The following is a 22,471-nucleotide window of genomic DNA, read 5'->3' as shown; positions in this document are numbered from 1 at the left end:
GTGTGTGTACGACCTGGCTTGTCCGACCTCGAGAACCGACCTTACCGTTAGAGGCGGTTCCTCGCTCTGTTAGCGATCCTTCCTCCTGAGGGTCACTTTCAGATATCCCTTCCTACTGTCAGTCTGACTCCTCCTGTCTTGGAGAGCTCAGGTCTGCGGAAGGAATCTGTGCAGTACTCCTTACTGCATTGAGGCCTTGTCCTCTTAGTGTTACAGTTACACCAAACACTACACTCTACTCGGGTGATCAGAGGTTAGTTTGTATATCGGATTATCGGTGAGACTGCAGTTCACTTATAATCTGGTATATATCTGTATTTTCGGTGATACTGCAGATCACCGGTAATCAGATACTCTCTGCGCCCACCGATCGTTACAGAGCGCTCTAAAAACAGTCCTTGCCCACTGTTTTGGGTAACACAAGTGTCTCTGTGTGTACGAAGCTTTGAAACCAGAGCCAGAGCAATTTTTGGGTACCTGGAGCCGAAGTTGATGTTTTCATAAACTGAGGAGTTCGAGTTGGGAGATTTTTGTACCCACTCCATAGCCCTGCAAGGGCTGTGTAGTCAGAGTCTAGGAGTCGGTGACATGTCTGTACAGAGTCGGCACTGGACTGTCACCCAAGGGATCGAGTACGGATACCTGACAGGTCATAAAAGTGTCTCTGTGTGTATGGGGCTTCGAATAAACCAAGGCTGTGGAGTCGGAGTTGAGTCAGAGCTATTTTGGGTACCTGGAGTCTGCGTCAGAGGTTTCATAAACTGAGGAGTCAGAGTTGGAGTCGGAGGATTTTTGTACCCAGTCCATAGCCCTGCAAGGGCTTTTAGAGTCAGAGTTAAGGAGATGGAGTTGGAGCAATTTTGGGTAGTTTCATAAACTGAGGAGTCAGAGTTAGATGATTTTTGAGCCAACTCCACAGCCCTGGAATAACCTTCAAGGTGATAAATTGGTCAGTAAACGATAACAGCAGTGCTGTTTTATATGATGGGGATTTAGCAAGAAGGAATCATGGAAGATTGTTCGGTGAAGGTTCCTGCCGTAATACGCAGCTGACAGTCAGCGACCCTTCCTGTCGTAGAGTGTGTATGGAAGCTGTCAGCAGTAGAGGAAGCTTCCTTTACAAGCTTGCTGAGATTGTGCCACTCCTTGGAAGCTGTGTCAGAGCTAAAGATTCATGTGACCCCCCCCCCCCCCCTCCCCCTGGCCACAGCAGCTGCGTACAAGGACGTATCAATCAAAGGATTATCTCACATGTATACAAGTGGTGGAAGTGAGGCCTCCCCCAGGACTTGGCACACAACATGGTGGGGATATGAAGACGTGCCGAGTGCCCAGTTTACGCTCCATTATCACCCCGACATGATGCCAGCCCGGCTGCTCTGAGGTCACTTCTGGTTGAAGGCTGTCAGACAGAGGATGGGCACAACCCATACCCGTAATAAACGACCTTCTGTGTTTCCAACGCTATATTTGCAGGAGTTGTATGGACAATAGTAGTAGCCGATTCATTTTGACATTGTATTTATGCTTTGTGTGAATTGAATAATGGGGCGTAAATTACAAGCTTGAGACAGTTACAGAAACATTACACAGGAGAAGAGGAATATCCTGGCCAAAGGAACTTACAAGCTAAAGTTGCCCGCTAATGATACAGTTGTGGTTATAGAGTAAACACAGTGATTATGCTTTGAATGGATACTTTAGGTAGTCCCTTATATTACATAGAAGTGGTAAGATTGTACAATCAATACTAATGAGTGGGCACCTTTAAGGCTCAAACACACGTCCAATCTGCCCAACTATCTTCTAAACTTGGTCTGTTGGAAGATAGTTAGGCGTGTGTACGGCCAGCAAACAACAAGACGGCAAACTGATAACAGTTTGATTGCCAGACCCAGCCGGTGGATCAACCTGCCACGTGTGTTCAAGTCTTTTGAACAACTTTGTTGTCTTTGAACGTGGACATGTTGTGCAGTTTGACGTTTAGCTTGTGCTCATAGTATTTATGTGAGTTGGTTGTTTAGTTGGTTGGGTGTGTGTATGTACTTGTCGTGTAACAAACTGGTCCTGTTTTTTTTTGTTGTTGTGCATTATGTTGGACATGTATATGAGCCTTTACAATTGGTATTGGAGATGACAATAGAAGGACGTGGTGGGAGTTAAGCTACATAAATACAGTTAACTTCTGCCACCTGAAACAATCCCATTGGGTAACCATTTTCGGTCTATACAGGCATCTCCTGACTATTGGCATTTCCTATTTAGCAACCTGCTATTTTTGATCTATTTGGCCAATGTCTATTAAAGCTCCAGGTAACAGCATGGAACAGGACTACTCTTGGTCCTGCCCCCACCACCAGCCTTCCATAGAACAATACAAGCCGCTCAGTTGTAGACCTAGTAGTCAAGTCTATACAGTATCGCAAACAAAGTGTATGAGGCTTTAGATCTTCACCAAAATAAGGGAGGAGTGGAAGAAAGGTAGGAAGTTATGAAGGCATAGGTTCTGAGTGCCTTGTTCAACTTGGTAAAGGTGGGGTCACAAGATTTGAATCAGGATGACTCAATACCTGTCAGAACTAATAGATAAGGAAGAGAAGTCCAGAGAATGCTAGTTACTCATGAGAAGTCCTGTTGCTGTGTGTGAAATAAGGTGGCTTTACACCAATGGGTTATTTCAGCAGATTAATAAGATTCAATATAAATACCAAATCCAAGGCAGGCAGCCGCTGCTCGCGATCACGGCTCTCCATAGCTTTGTATTGTGTTGGGCAGTACAAAGCTTTAAGCTGAAGCAGAGAGGTTGGTATTAGACAAGATTTACGCTGAAATCTACTCTAATGTTTAGTGCTGCAGAGCGGTTAAAGATTGATTTCTGAAAGCTATTAATCTTTTACATGATCTATGACCAAGTCCAGATTTATTATAAATTTCCCACCCCTTAGGCCAACTTTCTTGTTTCTCCCAATTCCGTGTGCAGCTCTCTCAGTTGTAGAGCAGTCCATGTACAGCAGTCCCTCCTTTTCATGTACAGCTCACTTCAATTGTACTTGAGATGATGCCACTTGAGATGGGCCTGATTGCTCTTTCGTCGTCCTCAGTGGCCTCCTCCTTCTCCCGCAACTGGCCCTGGAAAATCCTCCAGTCGGGGCCAGTCAGCGCTGGTGCAGTCCGGCCAGGTGCATTCCCGTCTTGGCCCCGATGAAGTGTACGAGGTGGGAGCGTGCGCACGGCCAGGCCGTGCATACACAATAGGCTCCGCACCGGAGGACTTTCCCGGGCCAATTGTGGACGAATGGGGAATCAGAGGTGTTAGAATGATCAGGTCGAAGGGAACTGGAGGAAGCCCCAGGTATGTATATTTTGTCTTTTTATCACCATCTCAGGTTCCCTTTAAGCAACATCTATACTTTTGTACATGTTGTTCTTCATTCGCAGCCTCCCTTTTCTATTTTCAGGCTTCTCTAGCATATTCAGCAACCCCTTTTCCATGTCCAGCCGCCTTCTTAAGCAGCAGCCACCCAGGGCCAGTGTCTTTGTGGCCTTTCCAGAATTCTGGCACAGTCTATCCGTCCATATAAATAGTTTGGGGTTTGCCAAGGAGTTATGGTCCTGCTGTGCAAATACTCATTATTAACTCTAAGAACCAGTGGGTTGGAGCAGCCAATACTTAATTTCAAAAAACAGAACAATTATTAATTGGCCTCAGGCTCCATGTCATCTTGGTTCAAACAACAATTACTTTATTGCACAAACATGTTTCAAATCACAAAGAGGCTCCTGAATTGGAACCAATACACAGGTATCAGTTAAAAACTTATTTCTGCGCAGAAAGTCTCTACATTAAAACCACCAGAGCCTGCCCACATTACCCCTCAATAGTTGCTAGGCTTGCGTGCATGGAGTCTGTCCTCAGACCGTTGTGCTCCATGCACCCAAGCCCAGACCACCTAACTGTCACACAACAGCACACCACCAAACACACAGCAGCTGCCTCCCCCTATTGGGGATAAGTCCATTCAGGATGTAGTGCACAAAGCTGCAGCACGAATAGGTTAGCCAGTTTAAGCACAAAAAGGCAGGTTAGTTGACTTAGCAAGCCACATAGAGACAATGTTGCCCAGACATCATTCCTCCAGCATTAATCATAGATTATTATACTTGCATTGGTCCACAGGGTATGGCTTCTCCCAGCTGGATGCCAGAGCGCTCTTTTCACCAGATGATCTGTGGCTGTTACTGTAACGATCGTATTCTTTATGTGGGAGCTCAATCTCTTTTTGATGTTTCCCAGTATTTCGCCTCATTGCCACCTCACACGTGCCCCCTGTTTATGGGTTGCTGCACTCGGCTGCCATAGCCCTCTCATGCCCTTCAGTTAGCGCTTGCTATTACCGGCTGACTGTGTCAGTGTATGGTGGCGGGGGACGCTAGTACAGCGTGGTGCAGGGTCAGGCTCCTCCCACCGACCAGTTTCGCGTCACATGACGCTTCATCAGGGCGTGGCAGTCTATCCGTCCGTCCTGAGATCCGTACTTTGTCAGTTGGCAGCTGTACAGTGAAGAGGCCTCACATTCTATCTGTACTGTTCTTGTGGAATTTACTGCGATGGGCATGGAGAGAAGTCATTGTTCGACGTTTCCTTGGTGTAGACGTTCCCCTGCTCCAGGCTACTGTATATTTACATTCTTTTTCTTTTCTTCTCATAAACTGTGAAATGTAGATTTATTGTTTGCATCCAGAGAAGAAATGAAATTTGCAGTCCATATGAACTGTCATATAAGCTGTCACTTTCCTGGTAACAGATGACATTCACTGTGACTGCGCCATAAATCTCACCAACACATTTTCTGTGTATCCCGCTTACGCAAGGAATGAGTCTTTATGGAAATGTACTGTGTCGGTCACTTACAATGGCTACTTCCTTTGTTGAAAGAGCAACTTTTTCTGTTTATAGATGCTTTCTTAAAATGGGTAACTAACTGCTCCAGGCAATATGTTACAGTAGTTCTGGATAGGATAGGAGCAGAGACATAACTACTGAAGGTGCAACGCTACAGCCAATCAGGGTCTCGGAGCTGTAGGATGCCCTATTTACTAACCCTTCCTCCAGTTGCGTAGCAATAGGGGATGCAGAGGCCAGAGGGGCCCAAGAGGCCCTCCCTCATCCACAGTATTAGGGCCTGTTTCCACTACACGCAGATTGGATGCAGAAAAACTGACGCCACTGAATGCCTATGGGAAAATCTGCATCAGAAAAATCGTGTTTAGTGGAAACAGGCCCATAGGCATTCATTAGAGTCAGTTTTTCTGCATCCATTCTGCATCCAATCTTTGTGTTGTGGAAGCAGGCCCTTAGCTCTTTATTGGTCCTGTGCTGGTAAGAATCACTTCTATAGATGCTTTGAATAGCTGTAATCATTAACAAACTACTCCCCATCCCCTTCTTCTCTGACATTGAAGTTGCCCTTGGCAGTTTTTGGTATACAATATCAATTGTTACGTATAGACTTGGAGGCCCAATGTTAAACTTACACTGGGGCTCATAGCTCCTTAGCTACATCACTGCCTTCCTCCCTTTGATACATGCCCCCCCCCCCCCCTCAGAGCAGGTGACATTTTGGTCACACTTGTCATGGGTAGACTTGTTGGTCCTTATTCAATTCACTTTTTCTCCTAAGTTTTCACCTTGATGATATTTTCACACCTTATCAATAAAATGCCTCCAGCAAGCGAGACTGTACTTTTTCTCCTACTTTTTGGTACTTTTTTTTAATTGTAGAGAACCGAAACGTTATTTTAAATAGAAGATGAAAAATGATCTCCTAGGAGAAAACTGAGAAAAACGTTAATTGAATAGGGGTCGTTATATCAACTTTGGCAGATGGCAGGTGGTTACTATGGGGGAAAGGTATCTGGAAGAAGGGGACCCCCCTTAACTTTTTGCTGGGGACCTAGGATTTATTGTTACACTCCTGGTTAGGAGGCTGAGATCTGTTATGGGTTTTAATTGCAACCTGTGTGTCATTTGGCCATTGAGGTCCAAGAAACAGGAAGTGAGGAAAACTCTCAGCAATGGACAATCTGGGACCTCCATGGCTCTGATGATCTTTTAGTGATCCAGAAGACAGCAATGCGCATAGCTCTGCCCACCATCCTAAAGTTATGCATTGAATTTTGAACAGGGTAAATCAATTACGGTATATGCTTTCTGGTTTAAGAAGTCCAAATTGTACTTTGCAGTGTCTTTGTACAGAACTTTTAGATTCCTTTTAGTCCATTTTATTAGCATTATATTCAGATTTATGCAATACAAAATCACTGAGTTGATTTCCAAAACAGAAGTTTGCCTTCCTAAAACAGAAGGTATTTGCGATTATTCAGGTTGGAGTAAGCTTTGAGATGTCCCCCAGTCCAACACTGCTGAATATGCAAATCATCTCTTTGCTGTCCCTGAAAGCTAACCACACCTCCAGAACCGCTGGAATGCAATGATGTGTCAGTTTGGCCCTGTAATGTAAACAAGCTGCATTCCAGCGGTTCTGGAAGTGTGGTTAGCTATTAGAGACAACAAAGAGATGATTTGCCTATTCAGCAGTGATGCATTGTGGGACACCTCCTATGCTCACTGTAACCTGAATAATCGCACATACCTTCTGTTTTAAGAAGGCAAACTTCTGTTTTGCATAGCATTTTAGTAAGGAGGCTTTTTTAAAGTGAACCATAGATGAAGCACCCTCATGTATTTTACCATATATATCAGTGGGAACATTAGAGAAAACACCTACCCTGCACTCTGTTTTATCCTTTACTGCTCAGCCTGCTTGTTATCAGCCCTGATAAAATCCCAGACTGAGCATTCAGTCTGGCTTTGCTCAGGAATCATTATAGCTGAGACATTATAGCACAGCCAGAAGGGGGCAGGCTTGGGGTTGAAAAGACATCAGAGAAGACAGACTCAGCTATAATGATTCTTGAGCAAAGCCAGACTGAATGCTCAGTCGGGGATTTTATCAGGGCTGATAACAAGCAGGCTGAACAGTGAAGGATGAAACAAAGAGCAGGGCAGGAGTTTTCTCTAATGTTCCCACTGATATACTGTATATGGTAAAATACATGAAGGTGCTTCGTCTCTGGTTCACTTTAATCTCTTTCAGGCCCTTACACATGCCTAGGAGTTCTGATTCACCGTTAGCTTATTGGGCAATTTGTAACTCAGAGTTGATTTGGAATCTCAGGTCCATTGCATGTCATAAAATATAACATGAGTATAAAAACGTCAAGGTATGATCTCTCACAACTCTTATAAGACCTATCAAACATTAGAACCCCCTATTCCAAAACTGAGTAGGGGGTGCAATAGAGCGCAAGCTTCCCATAATTGCCTACTAGTAATAGATGAAGTTAAAGGGGCTTGATATATTAACTGGTTTACTTTTGCTGAATATAATCTGACACTCTCTTTTCTGCTCTCCTCTTCTTTAGACAGATGGACCAACCAGAGCATTGAATATTGTGGAGGACCTCATCACCTCGGAGAAAGAGTAAGTATACAGTTTAAATTCTACAAAAGACCAACCAAAACTTCGTGTTTAGAGTATGGTACATTAAGAAGCTTCTCTGCAAGGCCTTTATTTCTGCCCATGCTTTCTTTGTGGTCAAATTAAATGGATCCACTAGTAAGCAGTTTAGGTTTAGCATCTATCACTGGCCATGGGAACTTTAATATTTTGAAGGGGTAACTTAACAAAGCTGCTTAGGAACTATCTTGGTGGCAGAGAAGCAAAGAACGATGATTACACAGCAGTCATACAATATAGACCATGCCTGTTCATTCCAATACTGAGTGGTTTCAGCACAGACTTCAAGCAATTTTCAGGAAGAGTTTGGTCTTGGCTTCCTCCATTAGGTTACTATTTTCAAGTGTGTGTGTGTGTGTTTTGGGTGAGGTGGAAGGTTGGAGGGGGGGAGGGAGGGGGGGGGGCTATAAGGAGGACAAGAAGTGGTAACATATTATTCTACATTATCGGAGCTATAACATTTGGGAAGGGGTACAAGGGAGGATTGCTAGAACACTGAGGGAGGGAATTTTTAAAGTAGGAAGGAGGATATTTTGGGGGTTGGGAAGCTTTACATGGTGTGTGTGTGTGTGTGGGGGGGGGGGGGGGGGGGGGGGGGCATGCTAGGCTTAGCTAGGGCAATGGGTTTTTACATTGGGGAGCTTGTGAGGCATGAAGAGGGAATAGTAATGTATGTTTTGGGGGAGGGATTACTAGCACATGGAGGTAGAAGAGACTGATCAAGGATTTCTCCCCAAATTGTCAGGGATTCCATACAAGCAGGTCAAGTGTAGCATTGGGAGGATTATCTTCAGCCCTTGCTCTGGGTAATAATCCAAACTGAATATGCTTCTTATTTATTATTATTTACTATTTATATAGGCTTAGAAGCCTGTAAGAACAGAAAACCCGATGCCTTTAGCTCAGCCCTTAGACAAATGTAGTAGTAAGTAAAAAAAAAAATGATGCCCATATAACGAGTGCAGCCATCAAGATGGCCATTAAATAGGCGGTTACAATATCTCTACCATATAACAAGTGCAGCCATCCTGTCCCCATATAATAACAATATGTTGCCTATATAACAAGTGCAGCCATCATGTCCCTAACATAGTAGGTGATTACAATAATATTGCCCATATAACAAGTGCAGCCATCATGACCCCCATATAATAAGTGGTTGCAATATGTCTCCCATATAACAAGTGCAGCCATCATGTCCCCCATATAGTAAATGGCTGCAATATGTCTCCCATATAACAAGTGCAACCATCATATCTCCCATATAGTTAGTGGTTACAATATCCCTTCAATTTGATAAGGGCAGTCATCATGTCCCAGTGTTATAATATATAATCCGAACATTTGTATAGCGCTTTTCTCCTGTCGGACTCAAAGCGCTCAAGAGCTGCAGCCACTGGGACGCTCTCAGGAGGCCACCCTGCAGTGTTAGGTAGTCTTGCTTTGAACTCCTTACTGAATAGGTACTTGACCTAGCCAGGATTCGAACCCTGGTCTCCCATGTCAAAGGCGGTGCCCTTAACCAGTACACTATCCAGCCACTGCTCTCCCCAGACTTTTTTTTCCAGCCGGGTGCTCTCAAAAACTAGCCGGGTTGAGCACCTGGCTAAAAGAGCCTGGGGAGAACACTGATGTCCCCATTGTAATAAATGAATAAAATATGTCCCTCATATAATAACTGCAGCCATCATGTCCTCACATATAACGTACTGTCTCCATATAACAAGTGAAGCCATCATGTCCCCCATATAGTAGGTGGTTATCTCTCCCATTTACCAAGTGAAACCATCATGTCCCCCATATAGTAAGTGGTTACAATATCTCGCCCATTTGACAAATGCAGCCATCATGTCCCCCATATAGTAGTGGTTACAATATCTCGCCCATTAGACAAGTGCAGTCATCATGTCACCCATATCATAACTGCAGCCATCATGTTCCCACATATAACAGAAGGGGCTTGATTCACTACCGTGATCACCCTGAAGTAGTGGGAGTTAAACGATCTTGCACTCTCTAATGTAACCAGCGCGACTTAATCACAGTAGTTACCGTCACTATCGCACATGAGTGGTCATTGCTAAGGTGCGCATACTGCCTGTAGCGCGCTACTGTGATGAGGTCACGCTGGTTACATTAGAGAGCGCAAAATCACCATCATCATCTCCTACTTCTTCAGGGCAATAATGGTAATGCATCAAGCCCAATATCAAGTAATGCATCAAGCCTCCATATAACAAGTGCAGCCATCATGTCCCAGTTATAATACGTGCATTGATCATGTCCTGCCATAAAGCAGCGATCCAGTCTCCAGACCGGTGACAACACCACTAGTAATATTACATTTTAACTAGGGAGAGTAGATTTAGTGTTTGTTTATTTTTCCATATGTTGTTGGCAACACAGATACATTTGATGGATAAAGCACTCTTCCTTATTTGATAAGCTGTAATTACTTGTGTGTTTTCTTCCAGATATGTAGAAATGCTGAGGTGTCTGCACACCGTAAGTACATTTCTACTTTTACATCTTTTATAAATACATTTTGTGCATTGTGGAGCATTTTGGTTTTTTTTATTTACTCTTTGGAAACATCAGATCTGTCTGTTTTATTTTCTAAAAGAAAGTCAGCAATGTGTGTTACTCAAATCAAATCAAAAATAGCTTTATTGGCATGACCAAGATTTTATACAGGCATTGCCAAAGGAGGGGGGGGGGGGGGGGGTTGTACAGTGGGTCAACAGTTCATGGGCATTTTTAGGTTTACAGTTCATTTATGCTCCTATTAGTCTGTGGCATGCTGTGACATAGTGTGCAGCGATTGTCACTGTGACTTCCTCTTCTCTTAGTAGACTGTAGAGATTTCTCTCATCCTCTGTTACTCTCCATACTCTCCTCACTCCTGTGTCCATGCGAGGATGCAGAGGGGCTGGGATGAGATGTAGTGGTGTGATAAGTGTCCAGGGTCACAGTGACATTTTCATTTCCTCCTCGCTCACGTTTATCAGTTACACTGTCCCGGGAAGTGACAGGGGGGTTGAAAGTGACTTTATTGGGCTCATGTTAATAATGCATGTTACATCCACAAACTGCTTTCATGTGCTGGAAACTGAGAGTGCTAAAGACACTGTCACATCCATAATTAAAGAGACAGTTACACCAATAGCAGTATGATGCAAGGTGGAGGGTGGACACAGGAAGAGGTCAGCGTCCCAGGAGGGAATGCTGTATATTCTGCTGGTGGCTGGGGGGAGATAAGGGAGATCTATAAGAATGCTGCAGATCATTTTAAGGGAATATACTGTTCTGGTGATGAGGATAAGAAGGATCAATGGCGGTATAGACAGAGGCCAACCAATATATCTCTGTAGTTATTTAACGCTTTTATGCAGCACTTTGCAGAAAACACTGAGCCTTTATGCTTAGTCTCTCATAATGTCTCTATTGCACTCTAAGGCCCTGTTCACACTTATTTGAATTTACATGCATTGTGTGCAATCGCAATTTCACATATATGGAGCATCTAATGTATTTTCACAGCATTGCATTTGCTTTGGGACTTATTTGGTGGCTGGATAGTGTACTGGTTAAAGGCTCTGCCTCTGGCACAGGATTTGAATCTCAGTCTTCTTGTACAGTAAGCCAGCACCTATTTAGTAGGAGATCTTGGGCAAGACTCCCTAACACTGCTACTGCCTATAGAGCACACCCTAGTGGCTGCAGCTCTGGCACTTTGTGTCTGCCAGGAGAAAAGCATGATATAAATGTTTTGTCTTTGTCTACAGTTGATCTTATCAGTTTGAATAACAATATTCTCTGGCGTTTATATAGAAGTTTTTGAACCAAAGTAGAATTTCTAGATGTACATCTGGTGCCCAGCTGGGGCAACACAGTGGCTCTCATTATACAGCGTAACTTGTTTTTTAGTTTGCTGGTCTTTTAAATCTGCACCATGTGGCCAGTGGGTGTATGTTTACATGCAAGTTATGCATCGTGCGTCCTCATGTGCAAATATTCTGACCTCTGGCAGGAAACAACAATAGCCTACAAATTCATTCTCATGTTACCCTGGTGGGGCCGGAGGATGGAGGAATTTTCTGTACGCATTGCTGTGCTTTGCATAATGTGTCCTACGCAGCCAGCAATGTCACATTATCAGGACTGCAGGGACGGGGCTCAGGCCTCAATGCCTGGCTGTGACGTTTGTTGGCTCTGTAGGATGGCTCCGCACGCCAGCTGTTCCATGCTAATTTGTGGCGATGGCTGGACGGCCTATATCCAGGCAGAGTGATTCCTGGGCCAGGGGATAGACAGTATCAATAAAGGGCTCATTCAGCCTCTACTTCCTCCATCGCTGTCGGAATTCGAGGAAGCTCATACGCTATTCGCTGACCTCCCTCCATTCATGCAGTCCGCTGGCAGGCTAGCCTCTTGTTTCTGTAACAGAATCAGCCATTTAAAGCCCACAACAGCGCAGAACGTGGTCAGAAAGTGTCATTGTTGATGTCTTGTGTTGGGAGTAAGACGGAAGCTTGCAAAAGTCCTTTATAACAAACTATTGTCAACTTACAGCTGACATCCACCAATGCTGCTACCTAAACTCCTCCAATTGGTTGAAAACAATACTCAGAATTGCCTACCAATACAAGAAGCAGTACCGTGTTATGCTGGGAATACACCATGAGGGTTTTTTCGGCAGATAGATGGCCCGATAGATAATTTCTCACAGGTCCAATCTGATTTTAATAGTTTCTCTGATAGATTTTCTCATAGAAGCGAATGGAAATCGATCGGAAAATCGATCAGAAAAACAATCAGACAGTAAATCTGCAGAAAAAACTACTTGTGTATTCCCAGCATTAGCCATCAGTAAAAGCATCAGTACAATCACTCAGACCAGGCTTTCTCAACCAGGGTTCCTTGAGTACTCTGCAGGTGCTCCTTGGCATTTTCCCCCATCATGGGGGTTAGGAGTGTGATAGAGAGCACACTATCATAGGGGGTACTGTAAAAAGAAGCATTACATTCAGAATAACAATGAGCACATTAATAAAAAAAACACTAGAATAAGAAGACATTATAATGAAGGACACTGTAATAGGGTGTAGTGACAAACAGCCACACCGGGGCTCCTGCAAAACAAATTCAGGGGTTCCTCCAGGGTAAAAAGGTTGAGAAAAGCTGCTCTAAACCAGTGTTTCTCAACATTATAGTGGTATGGACCCCTTTTGAAACCCTGAACTCACAAGTACCCCCTAGCATAGTAAACATTATCACAAGCAGTGGCGTAGCGAAGGAGCTGTGAGCCCTAAAGCAAGTTTTACAATGGGGCCCCCCAAGCACTCTATACATAACAATTGATACGACGCACCAAAATCTGCCAATGGCAACTACAGTGTCAGAGGTGCCAGAAGGGGATGGGGAACAGCTTGTTAATGATTACTACTATTCAAAGTATCTATGGAAGTGATTATAAAGAGCACAGGACCAATAGAGAGCTAATACTGTTTTTGAGAGAGAGCCCCTCGGGGCTCCCCTGGCCCAAGGGCCCCGATGCGGTCACAGCCTCTGCACCTCCTATTGCTAAGCCGGGGCCCCTGATCACAAGTACCCCTTGACAAATATATATTTAATCGTAGTACATGATAATTGATTCTAAACAATTTCCAAGCATTTATTATTATTTTTATTTTCTAAAATAGTAATTTGGCGTTGTTTAAATAGGATTTATTATTTTCAAAAACTCAAAATTTGTTATTCTTGGTTAAGTATATCAAGCCCGAGTACCCCTGGAACCATCCCAAGTACCTCCTGAGGTACGGGTACCACACATTGAGAACCTAGGCTCTAGACAGTCAAAAAATAGGGCCTATAAAGAAATGATCTTTGGACCTGGAAGAACAATTGTCCGCGAACACCTCATTGCGTAATTCTTGGTCTCGCGCAGGCGCAGCTTATGGAAAAATTGTCCTGCGGCTAAAAACTTCTATGACAACTGACGTTTAAGCACCATTATAGATTGAAAACATCCATCAACAGGACTGAGAATCATTGTTTATCGGTATCTTTTCAAATTGTTCAATTGAAACTTTGCAGTGATATTTGTGTGACTTATTGTTTGTCATTCATTCACCATGCATTGCAAACGATTCTTATCTCAAATGGGCACCTAGCCTAAGCTGCACCAACAAACTATGTCCTGTCACAAGTCTTACAGCTACCATAAAATCTAATAGTTCAATCTGCCATTAATGATATCATTTTCTCTGATTTGAATGTAATATCGATCGAATCAATCCATTTATCTAAATAATCAATATTACAATTGAATTGTAAATATATATATAATTTTTTTTATTTTATTTTTTTCAAATGTTTAAATTTGCTTCTGTTTGAAAACTTTTTTTTTTTTAAACAAAGAAATGGTTCTTCGTTCAGTCTGATTGTTCTTGGTCAAATTGCATAAAAAATTCTGTACTCTTATTTAAATGTAGGGCGATATACGAAGGTCATCTGGATAGTAACAGCCCTCTTCAATTAATCAATTAAGGAAACATCTTATTTATTTCTTTTAGACACAATATTCTCTGGTAAATGCAGTTGAAAAAACAGTTACCAGAATTCGGCAGTCACATGACAAGCAGTGCAGAGAGAGAAGTTAATGTGACTCTAAGCTCAGAAACTCAGAACTTCCTTATTTCTCTAAATGATTAGCCACAGCATGATAACCTTCAGGGTAAAAAAAATCATTACAATTCATGGAAATCCTTAAAAAAACCCTGAAGTTTTAACTTGGATTACGTAACTTTCCAGGGAGCACAGAAAGGGTTAAGCCTCAGTCTTTCCTGTAGAGCACTCTGATTTACAGCTGCTGATAAGAACCATTTGGAGATTTTGATGTAGCTAAATAAACACACAGGACACCGTGTACTTGATTTCTACAGCAACTATAAGCAGAAAAAAGACTTTCATTGTGTTCTGTGCAAGAGTTCAGGCCCACTTTAACCTGACAGATGCAAGTTGCATTACACAGAAATAATGCCTTGTGTGGCAGATAAAAAGCACATACAGTAGATGTTTCTTTCTAGGTAGGAGGAGCACACAGGGAAGGAAGGTGGGGTCATGTTAATGCTGGTATACAAACAGTTACCGTTACCGGTGTTCTGCTGTCATGTGACAAGCTGTGCAGGGAGAGAAGATGTTAACCTGACAGATTCAACCCTAAATGGAACATAGATGGTGTAAGAAAAGAGTGTTTCTGTTGCGTAGCGAAACACAGTGACCAGAGTAGCCATAAATGGCAGTGAAGCCTTGGCTGGCACCTTAGCAGTCTGTTGCTTTTATTGTAGAACACTCTCATAAATCCCTCTAGACGTACAGTAATATATAAATTGGGTGTAACCTTGAGGCCGCAGACTTGCTAGCTGATGTGGAATAGCTGCTGGTACCAGGCTCGTGCCCCGGCCTCCCCTCCCTCTCCTTCCTACGAGCATGGGACACAAGCTGGACAATGCGGGCAGTCTCAGCTGAATGGCAGTGTGTGGGTGGCTGAGGTGCCATTGTGCCGCTGCCATGCTTTCAGACGGGCAGGTCACGTCTCCGCTGGATGTGCTTCCTGTCCTGGAATTGTGTCATCTGAGGCTCAGGAGGCTGTGAGTGAGCCCAGCGTGAGTTGTGTGACAGATCCATGACCTGGAAAGACCCCTCTGCTGAGCCTTTTCATCTTCTAATTCATTCCTGTGTACTTGAAACTTTCCATACTGTGCCAGGTAACCGCTCTTCCCATTAACTGCAGGCAGCACCTGTAGGAATCATTAGAACTTTTCTGAGGTCAAAGGGTTAAGCTCAGTTTTATTACACGTGCAAAGCTAGCTGTTGCTCTCCTGCTGCAGAAGTGTCTAGGGATCACCGCATGTCCAAAAAATAAGCCCATAATGCATCACTTCAGGATGGTCGGTGTAAAGTATGGAACTTAATGGCCATATGTTTTCTTAAAGTGGACCTGAACTCTTGCACAGGACAGAAGGAAAACACAGAGAAATGCACCCTGTATGTATTTAGAGAGTTTAGCCTGTCTAATTCCCGCTCATCCAGGGCCAGATTTACCATAAAGGCACTGTAGGCACATGCCTACAGGTGCCTGATGATGGAAAAAACGGCTCACTCACCTTTCCAAGCACCTCCCTCCTATCTTTCCTATGCAGACTCTTGTTGAAAGTGTAAATGAGAGGTTACTCGCTCTGTACTCGGCATTCCGCTGACGAGATCTCCCTTCAGTCAGAGGGCACCTCTAGCAGCTTAATACTGAGAGTACTTCTGGCTACCTAATACTAAGTGTACCCATACACTATTACCATTACATAGATTCCTGTCAGATGCCAGTCAGGTGTGCCACACAGTCGGAATGGATTTCCAGTAGATTTCAGAATAAAATCTTATCAAAAATCGATTGAAATGCAGTGTTGCACTTTTCAATCCAATGCAACTCTATGGGCCATGCTGGCAGCCGATCGACCTAGATTTTCCTTCTGGACCGATTGAGTAAATGGATCGAAATCGGTCAGAAATTGAATGGCTGATCGATCATGCTTCCTGCTGCATCGATTTCTAGCAGATTCAATTGGAGCACTCTAATTGGCCATACTTCGATGTCAGAAATCGATCCAGTGTATGGGCCTCCTAAGGGGCACATGTAGCTACCTATGACGGGCAAGGGAAGTAAGGGAGAAGTGACTGCTGGGCCAGCCGGCACGCTTGCGGTGCAGTTTGGTGGAGGTTTGTAGGTTCATTGTGCGTGAAATCTAAGTTGCCAGGACATCTGTGCCTATAGGCTCCTGTGAGGTAAATCCAGGCCTGCGCTCATCTGTGACTAATCACAACTGTAATTTGATCTCTCGGCTGTGTCAAAGCAGCTAATTTGTAAACACAGGATGTCCGCTTCCATGAAAGCAGGGAGTAGACACACTGCAGATTTATTGCAGGATTTGTATCAGCTGTAACAAAGAAATGTTTTTCTGTAAAGGTTATTATGCTGTTGCTTATCTTTTAGAGCGGAGAGGAAGTTCTGAGTTCATTTTTCCTGCTACTCTATTATAACTTCTGCTGCCTGTGCTGACAGCGTAGGTTTTATTTTTTTTCCCCGGAGGTCTGCTTTAAGATCTGTTTCTATTGTTGTTTAATCAGCATTCACAAATACCACCCCGGTAATACCCACAAATCCCAGCCCCGATGCCTCAGTGCAGCCCGTGCTTGTCCTAGCATGAAAGTGACAGCTCCACCGCCACAAATTTCCTTTTATGACTTTCCTCCGCACTGTAAAATAAGTTCAAGAAAGGTCAAATTGACCAAAAGCAGTTTTTATTTGGCTCTGAGGGATACACGCCGGCTTCATCCAATCACCGCGCCGGATTGGGGAAATTGATGAGCATGCTTTATAAAACTCTGAAGAGTCATAAGCAAGCTGCAGAGCTCAGCGGAGCCTGCAAACCTTATGCAAAGGGGTCCCTATGCGGAAGTATAGGCAGAATATAGTAGCGAGTTGTTCTGGACCACCTGCTCAGAGGATGGGGGAGGGGCGTTCACCAGCAGTGCCAGGCTGATGTTTGTGTGTGACTGATTCTTCGCTGAATAAAAGGAGAGCATGACTGTGCTGGTAATGATCAGAATTCTGTACATAACACAGGCAATTTTAATTGGGGAGGGGGTTACAGGCAGATATACATCTGTTATAATCATTCCTGCCAGCTGTTCCTATTATGATTTAGTAATTATATAGCACCGACATCTTCTGCTGCGCTGTACAGAGTATAGTGTCTTGTCACTTATCTGTCCCTCAGAGGGGCTCACACTCTAATCCCTACCATAGTCATATGTCTATGTACAGTATGTATCATGTAGTGCATGTATCATAGTCTAGAGTAGTGATGGCTAACCTTGGCACTCCAGCTGTGACAAAACTACAAATCCCATCATGCCTCTGCCTCCCTGAGTTATGCTTAGAGCTGTCAGAGTATTGCAATGCCTCATGGGACTTGTAGTTCCATCACAGCTGGAGTGCCAAGGTTAGCCATCAGTGGTCTAGAGCCAATTTAAGGGGGAAGCCAATTGGCTTATCTGTATGTTTTTGGGATGTGGGAGAATACCAGAGTCCCCGGAGGAAACCCACGCAGACACAGGGAAAACATACAAACTCCACGCCCTGGCTGGGATTTGTCCATCTTATAATGTTCTGTAACTCACCTGATTACTGTTACATGCTAAAAAGAGCAGCAAAAATGTAAATGAACGTGAGCGGCATTTGAAGTGAAAACAGGTAAATTGGAATTATTGTCTTTATAGCCCCTGTGGCTGCACAACTGTAGTAGGTCTAAGATCCAAGATAAACAAAGGACCAATAACAATAAATGTATACATTTTATTAATCACTTAGCCTAACAGAGGCAATGTTCCTAAAACAATTAAAAACACACAAGAGCTCAGCTGGCCCGTACCAATTAACACATGAATAAATTGATGAAAATACTGCAGTTGGCCCCAGTAATGGTTAATTAATAGCCCTTAAAGGCGTATGGCCGGGTCATATGGAGGTAGAACTGCCTGCAGGGATATCTAGTTGCTTACAGTAATTATTGTGGCGTTTGTATACTTAATATGCTGCTGCTCCTCCCAGGTACTATATGGTCCTACATCCTAGAGTGCAATGGAAAGGTAATTTACAACAACAGCAATGTACCATCTAGTGGCTGGAGGAGTCAGGCCTGGGTAGTAAAAAAAAAACAAAAGCAAAAAAACAAACAAACAAAAAAACATCATGACACTTAGCTATTGTAAGTGACTATTAAAGCTGTGTAAACAGTTTAGCAACCATATACAATTGTGCGCATAGGGAAACTGCTATTGGAGAATCAAAACCCACCAGCTTCCAATTAATCAACTGGTAGCGTTGTCATTGTCTCAGCTGCCAGTTAATTGATCAGCAATTTGTGATTTAAATTGACATGATGGTCATTTCCATTCCCTCTTGAGCAGAAAGCTGCATATTCAGTGCATCTTCAGCCCCGCTTTAGTATCTAGGCTGCAGTGGTTGTGGAGGCAGACAGATAGTGGTAGGAAGGTGGGGGAGAACAGCAACACGAATGTGAAGACTTTTATCTATCTGTCAAACTTTAGTCTACACGATTGTCTCATACAATTATACACTTCCCTAAAAGATTATTAGGAACACCGTGCTTATACGGTGTTTGACCCCCTTTCGCCTTCAGAACTGCCTTAATTCTATGTGGCATTGATTCAACATGGTGCTGAAAGCATTCTTTAGAAATGTTGGCCCATAATGATAGGATAGCATCTTGCAGTTGATGGAGATTTGTGGGATGCACATCCAGGGCACAAAGCTCCCGTTCCATCACATCCCAAACCTGCTCTATTGGGCTGTATTGGGCTGAGATCTGGTGACTGTGGGGGCCATTTTAGTACAGTGAACTCCTTGTCATGTTCAAGAAACCAATTTGAAATGATTCGAGGCTTGTGACATGATACATTATCCTTCTGGAAGTAGCAATCAGAGGATGGGTACATGGTGGTCATGAAGGGATGGACATGGTCAGAAACAATGCTCAGGTAGCCCGTGGCCTTTAAACAATGCCCAATTGGCACTAAGGGGCCTAAAGTGTGCCAAGAAAACATCCCCCACCCCATTACACCACCACCACCAGCCTGCACAGTGGTAACAAGGCATGATAGATCCATATTCTCATTCTGTTTATGCCAAATTCTGACTCTATTGAGACTCATTAGACCAGGCAACATTTTTCCAGCCTCCAATTTTGGTGAGCTCATGTAAATTGTAGCCTCTTTTTCCTATCTGTAGTGGAGATGAGTGGTACCCGGTGGGGTCTTCTGCTGTTGTAGCCCATCCGCCTCAAGGTTGTGCGTGCTGTGGCTTCACAAATGCTTTGCTGCATACCTCGGTTATAACAAGTGGTTATTTCAGTCAACGTTGCTGTTCTATCAGATGAATCAGTCATCCCATTCTAGGTAGCTGCTGTATTTATATATTGAAATCTATGAGTGAAATGCAATGGCAGCTTTCAGAGCAGATAAACTGTACTTTGGGACCTTGTAATTTGTAAACAGGTAATATTACTTGTGCCCAAAAGCAAATATGATGACTGTATGGGTAATAAAAGGTAGGAAAACACATTTTTATTGATTGTTATGTCAGAATTTTATTCCACTTGAAATCAAAGAGTAGTTATACAAGAATCAGCCTTGTGCTTTACAGAATTAGAAAGGGAAAGCACTGTGGGGTTTCAATGTACATTTAATATACATGTTACATTTCAGTTTTGAATAGCGTGTGCTTTTAGAAGAAGATGGAAACCTACCCACCATCCCCTCCACCAGCGAGCCCCCAGAGACCTGACAGAGCAGGCAGACGCACAATATTGTATCTCTATATTAATAACGCTGGAGACAGTTTGCCTTATCAGCTGTTTGCGGAGAGGTCGGAGGTCACACCTGCAGCGCTCCTGACATATTCAAACAATCACCAGCCGGTCGGTCAGGAATGAAAGATAGATGATTTGCGTTGACTTAATATTCGGCGTCCCCACCTCGCATTCCTCACGGGCTGCTGGAACAATGTGCAGCAGGAAACAATGGCACATCCGGAATACTCGCCTGGTCATGTGATCTTCCTGCTGGGACAAAAGACAATGGGGGGACATTTATAAAACTCACACAGGCTAGAGCACAGTCTGCATTTCACTGTGTTGGACATTACCTCACAAAATAGCAGAAACTATGCAATAATACACGCTTCAGAAAGAATGCACCCACATCAGAAATGAATATGCAACACAATCCAACTTGTTTTCAAATGACCCTTCCATAGTTTGAGTCCAAAATTCCCTGCACATGCCTTCTTAATAATACAGTTACTGGACTGTCACTGGTGTCTGGGCTGAAAACAACAAAAGAAAAAGTATTTATAAAGTTGCCAGATTGACACTATATTGCCCCTAATTAATATTGCAATTATAACATAATATTGTCTTGCTTCCCTAATGAATTTTGAGTATCCCTTGGCAGGGGCATAGTTAGAAATCAGTAATCCATTCTCTCTCTCTCTCTGCCCACCTAAATAAAATAATGGGACAGACATGTTCTCTAAATAACAAAATAAGGCAGGATGCACCCCAAAATACAGTACTAGCCAATTAACATAATTAGGAAGCATATGTCCCCCAAATAACATAATTAGGAAGCATATGTCCCCCCAAATAACAGGAATCATAAATCAGTGGTTTCATAAATATGAATATTAATTATCCTGTATCGCTAGCTGGAATCCAGAACCTCAGTTTAAAACAACAATGCTGCAATTGGTGTAATTCCGAGAGAGGGCTAAGCACTGACAGGGAAGTGGGGCAGCAGGGAGTGGACTCTTCGGGCATGATCCTGTTACCCCCATCCTACCAAACTCCCATCCACTATGTGAGTGGGAAAAGTGTGAGAGTCATGTGACATGCATCCATAGAGTTGTGTACCCGCCCCCTGGCTGTGCATTGTTAATAAATATAAATGCTTTGCCATTGCCATTAGTCAGTGTAAGCCTACAACTTTGCTATGGATTTATTTGCTGGTCTGTCAGCCTACCCTATCTCTCTATGCTCCTTACATCTCCCCCATGGTTGTGTGTCTCTGGATGACTCACATATCTGTCATCTGCTTTCTGCACATCAGGTCTGTTGCTCAGCAATCCAATTCACATATCTGTCATCAGCTTTCTGCACATCTGGTCTGTTTCTCAGTGATCCAATTACATTCAGCACTTATCTGACCTGCCCAAAGATGTGTTATCCTGTCCAACCATTTCTGACATTCAGACGGCTTTAGCCATCCAGCCAGCATTCTCAGCTGTTTTACTATTTTTGCACTCCAGGAAATAAGCGCAGAAAGATCTTAACTCCATTTTTTTTCTGTTTTGGATAGATCAGACTTTTATGTTCCGTTTTAGTCCTGCTTCATTGAGAGAAGGAAATGAGCAGAAATCTCTACACAGACACAGAACATATTGTGCTTTTCTCCTGGCGGACTCAAAGCACCAGAGCTGCAGGCACTAGGGTGCCCTTAGTAGGCAGATTCAATGTTAGGGAGTCTTGCCCAAGGTCTCCTTACTGAATAGGTGCTGGTTTACTGACCAGGAAGAGCCAAAATGCAAACCCTGCTCTCCTGCGTCAGAGACGGAACCCTTAAAGTGGATCTGAACTCTTGCACAGGATAAACATAGAGAAATGCACCCTGTATGCATTTAGAGAGTTTAGCCTGTCTAATTTCCTCTCATCTGCGATGAATCACCACCATAATTTGATTTCTCAGTTGTGTTAGCTCAGGAATCTCCTCTGCCACGGCATAGCAACTGATTTGTAAACACAGGATGTTAACAATATGTCTGCTTCCATGAAAGCAGGAAGTAGACACACCGCATATTTATTGCAGGATTTGTATCAGCTGTAACAAATAATTTTTTTTGTTTAAAGGTTATTATGCTGTTGCTTGTCTTTTAGAGCAGAGAGGAAGTTCTGAGTTCAGGTTTCGCTTTAACCAGCACACTATCCAGCCGCAGGAACAAAGACAGTCGTAAAAGCCTGCTAGAATCTCGGACCCTGAAAATCAGAGATAACTTTTATAAGAACACAGATGAAGACGATGGCTTCTGAGGTTGGAAGGCAGTTTAGCTCCATATTAGGCATCAGTGGCTGATGGCTGTCGAGCTGTGATGTGCCTATCGCTGCAGAGATCAGCGCTCTGTAAGCGAGACCTTTTCATGCAGATAAAGCGTGTTTAAGTGCTCGGCACCCAGTCTGTCTCAGGGGACCTCTGTCAGC

General features: G+C 43.5%; 1 protein-coding gene across 6 annotated transcripts in view; it reads left to right on the top strand.

Moving 5' to 3' along the window:
• The window catches only part of FGD5 (FYVE, RhoGEF and PH domain containing 5), a 321,938-nt gene that overhangs the window by 195,034 nt on the left and 104,433 nt on the right, over window positions 1–22,471 (top strand). For all 6 annotated transcript variants that reach the window (XM_068253043.1, XM_068253044.1, XM_068253041.1 and 3 more), the window contains 2 exons: window positions 7,486–7,544; window positions 10,055–10,085. In XM_068253043.1, coding sequence (XP_068109144.1) covers window positions 7,486–7,544; window positions 10,055–10,085 — 90 coding nt within the window. The remainder of the gene's footprint in view (window positions 1–7,485; window positions 7,545–10,054; window positions 10,086–22,471) is intronic.

The sequence above is a fragment of the Hyperolius riggenbachi genome, chromosome 9 (genome assembly GCF_040937935.1).
Source record: "Hyperolius riggenbachi isolate aHypRig1 chromosome 9, aHypRig1.pri, whole genome shotgun sequence".
Taxonomy (NCBI): domain Eukaryota; kingdom Metazoa; phylum Chordata; class Amphibia; order Anura; family Hyperoliidae; genus Hyperolius; species Hyperolius riggenbachi.
The sequence above is the reverse complement of the archived record's forward strand: the minus strand, read 5'-3'. Positions and strand labels throughout refer to the sequence as shown.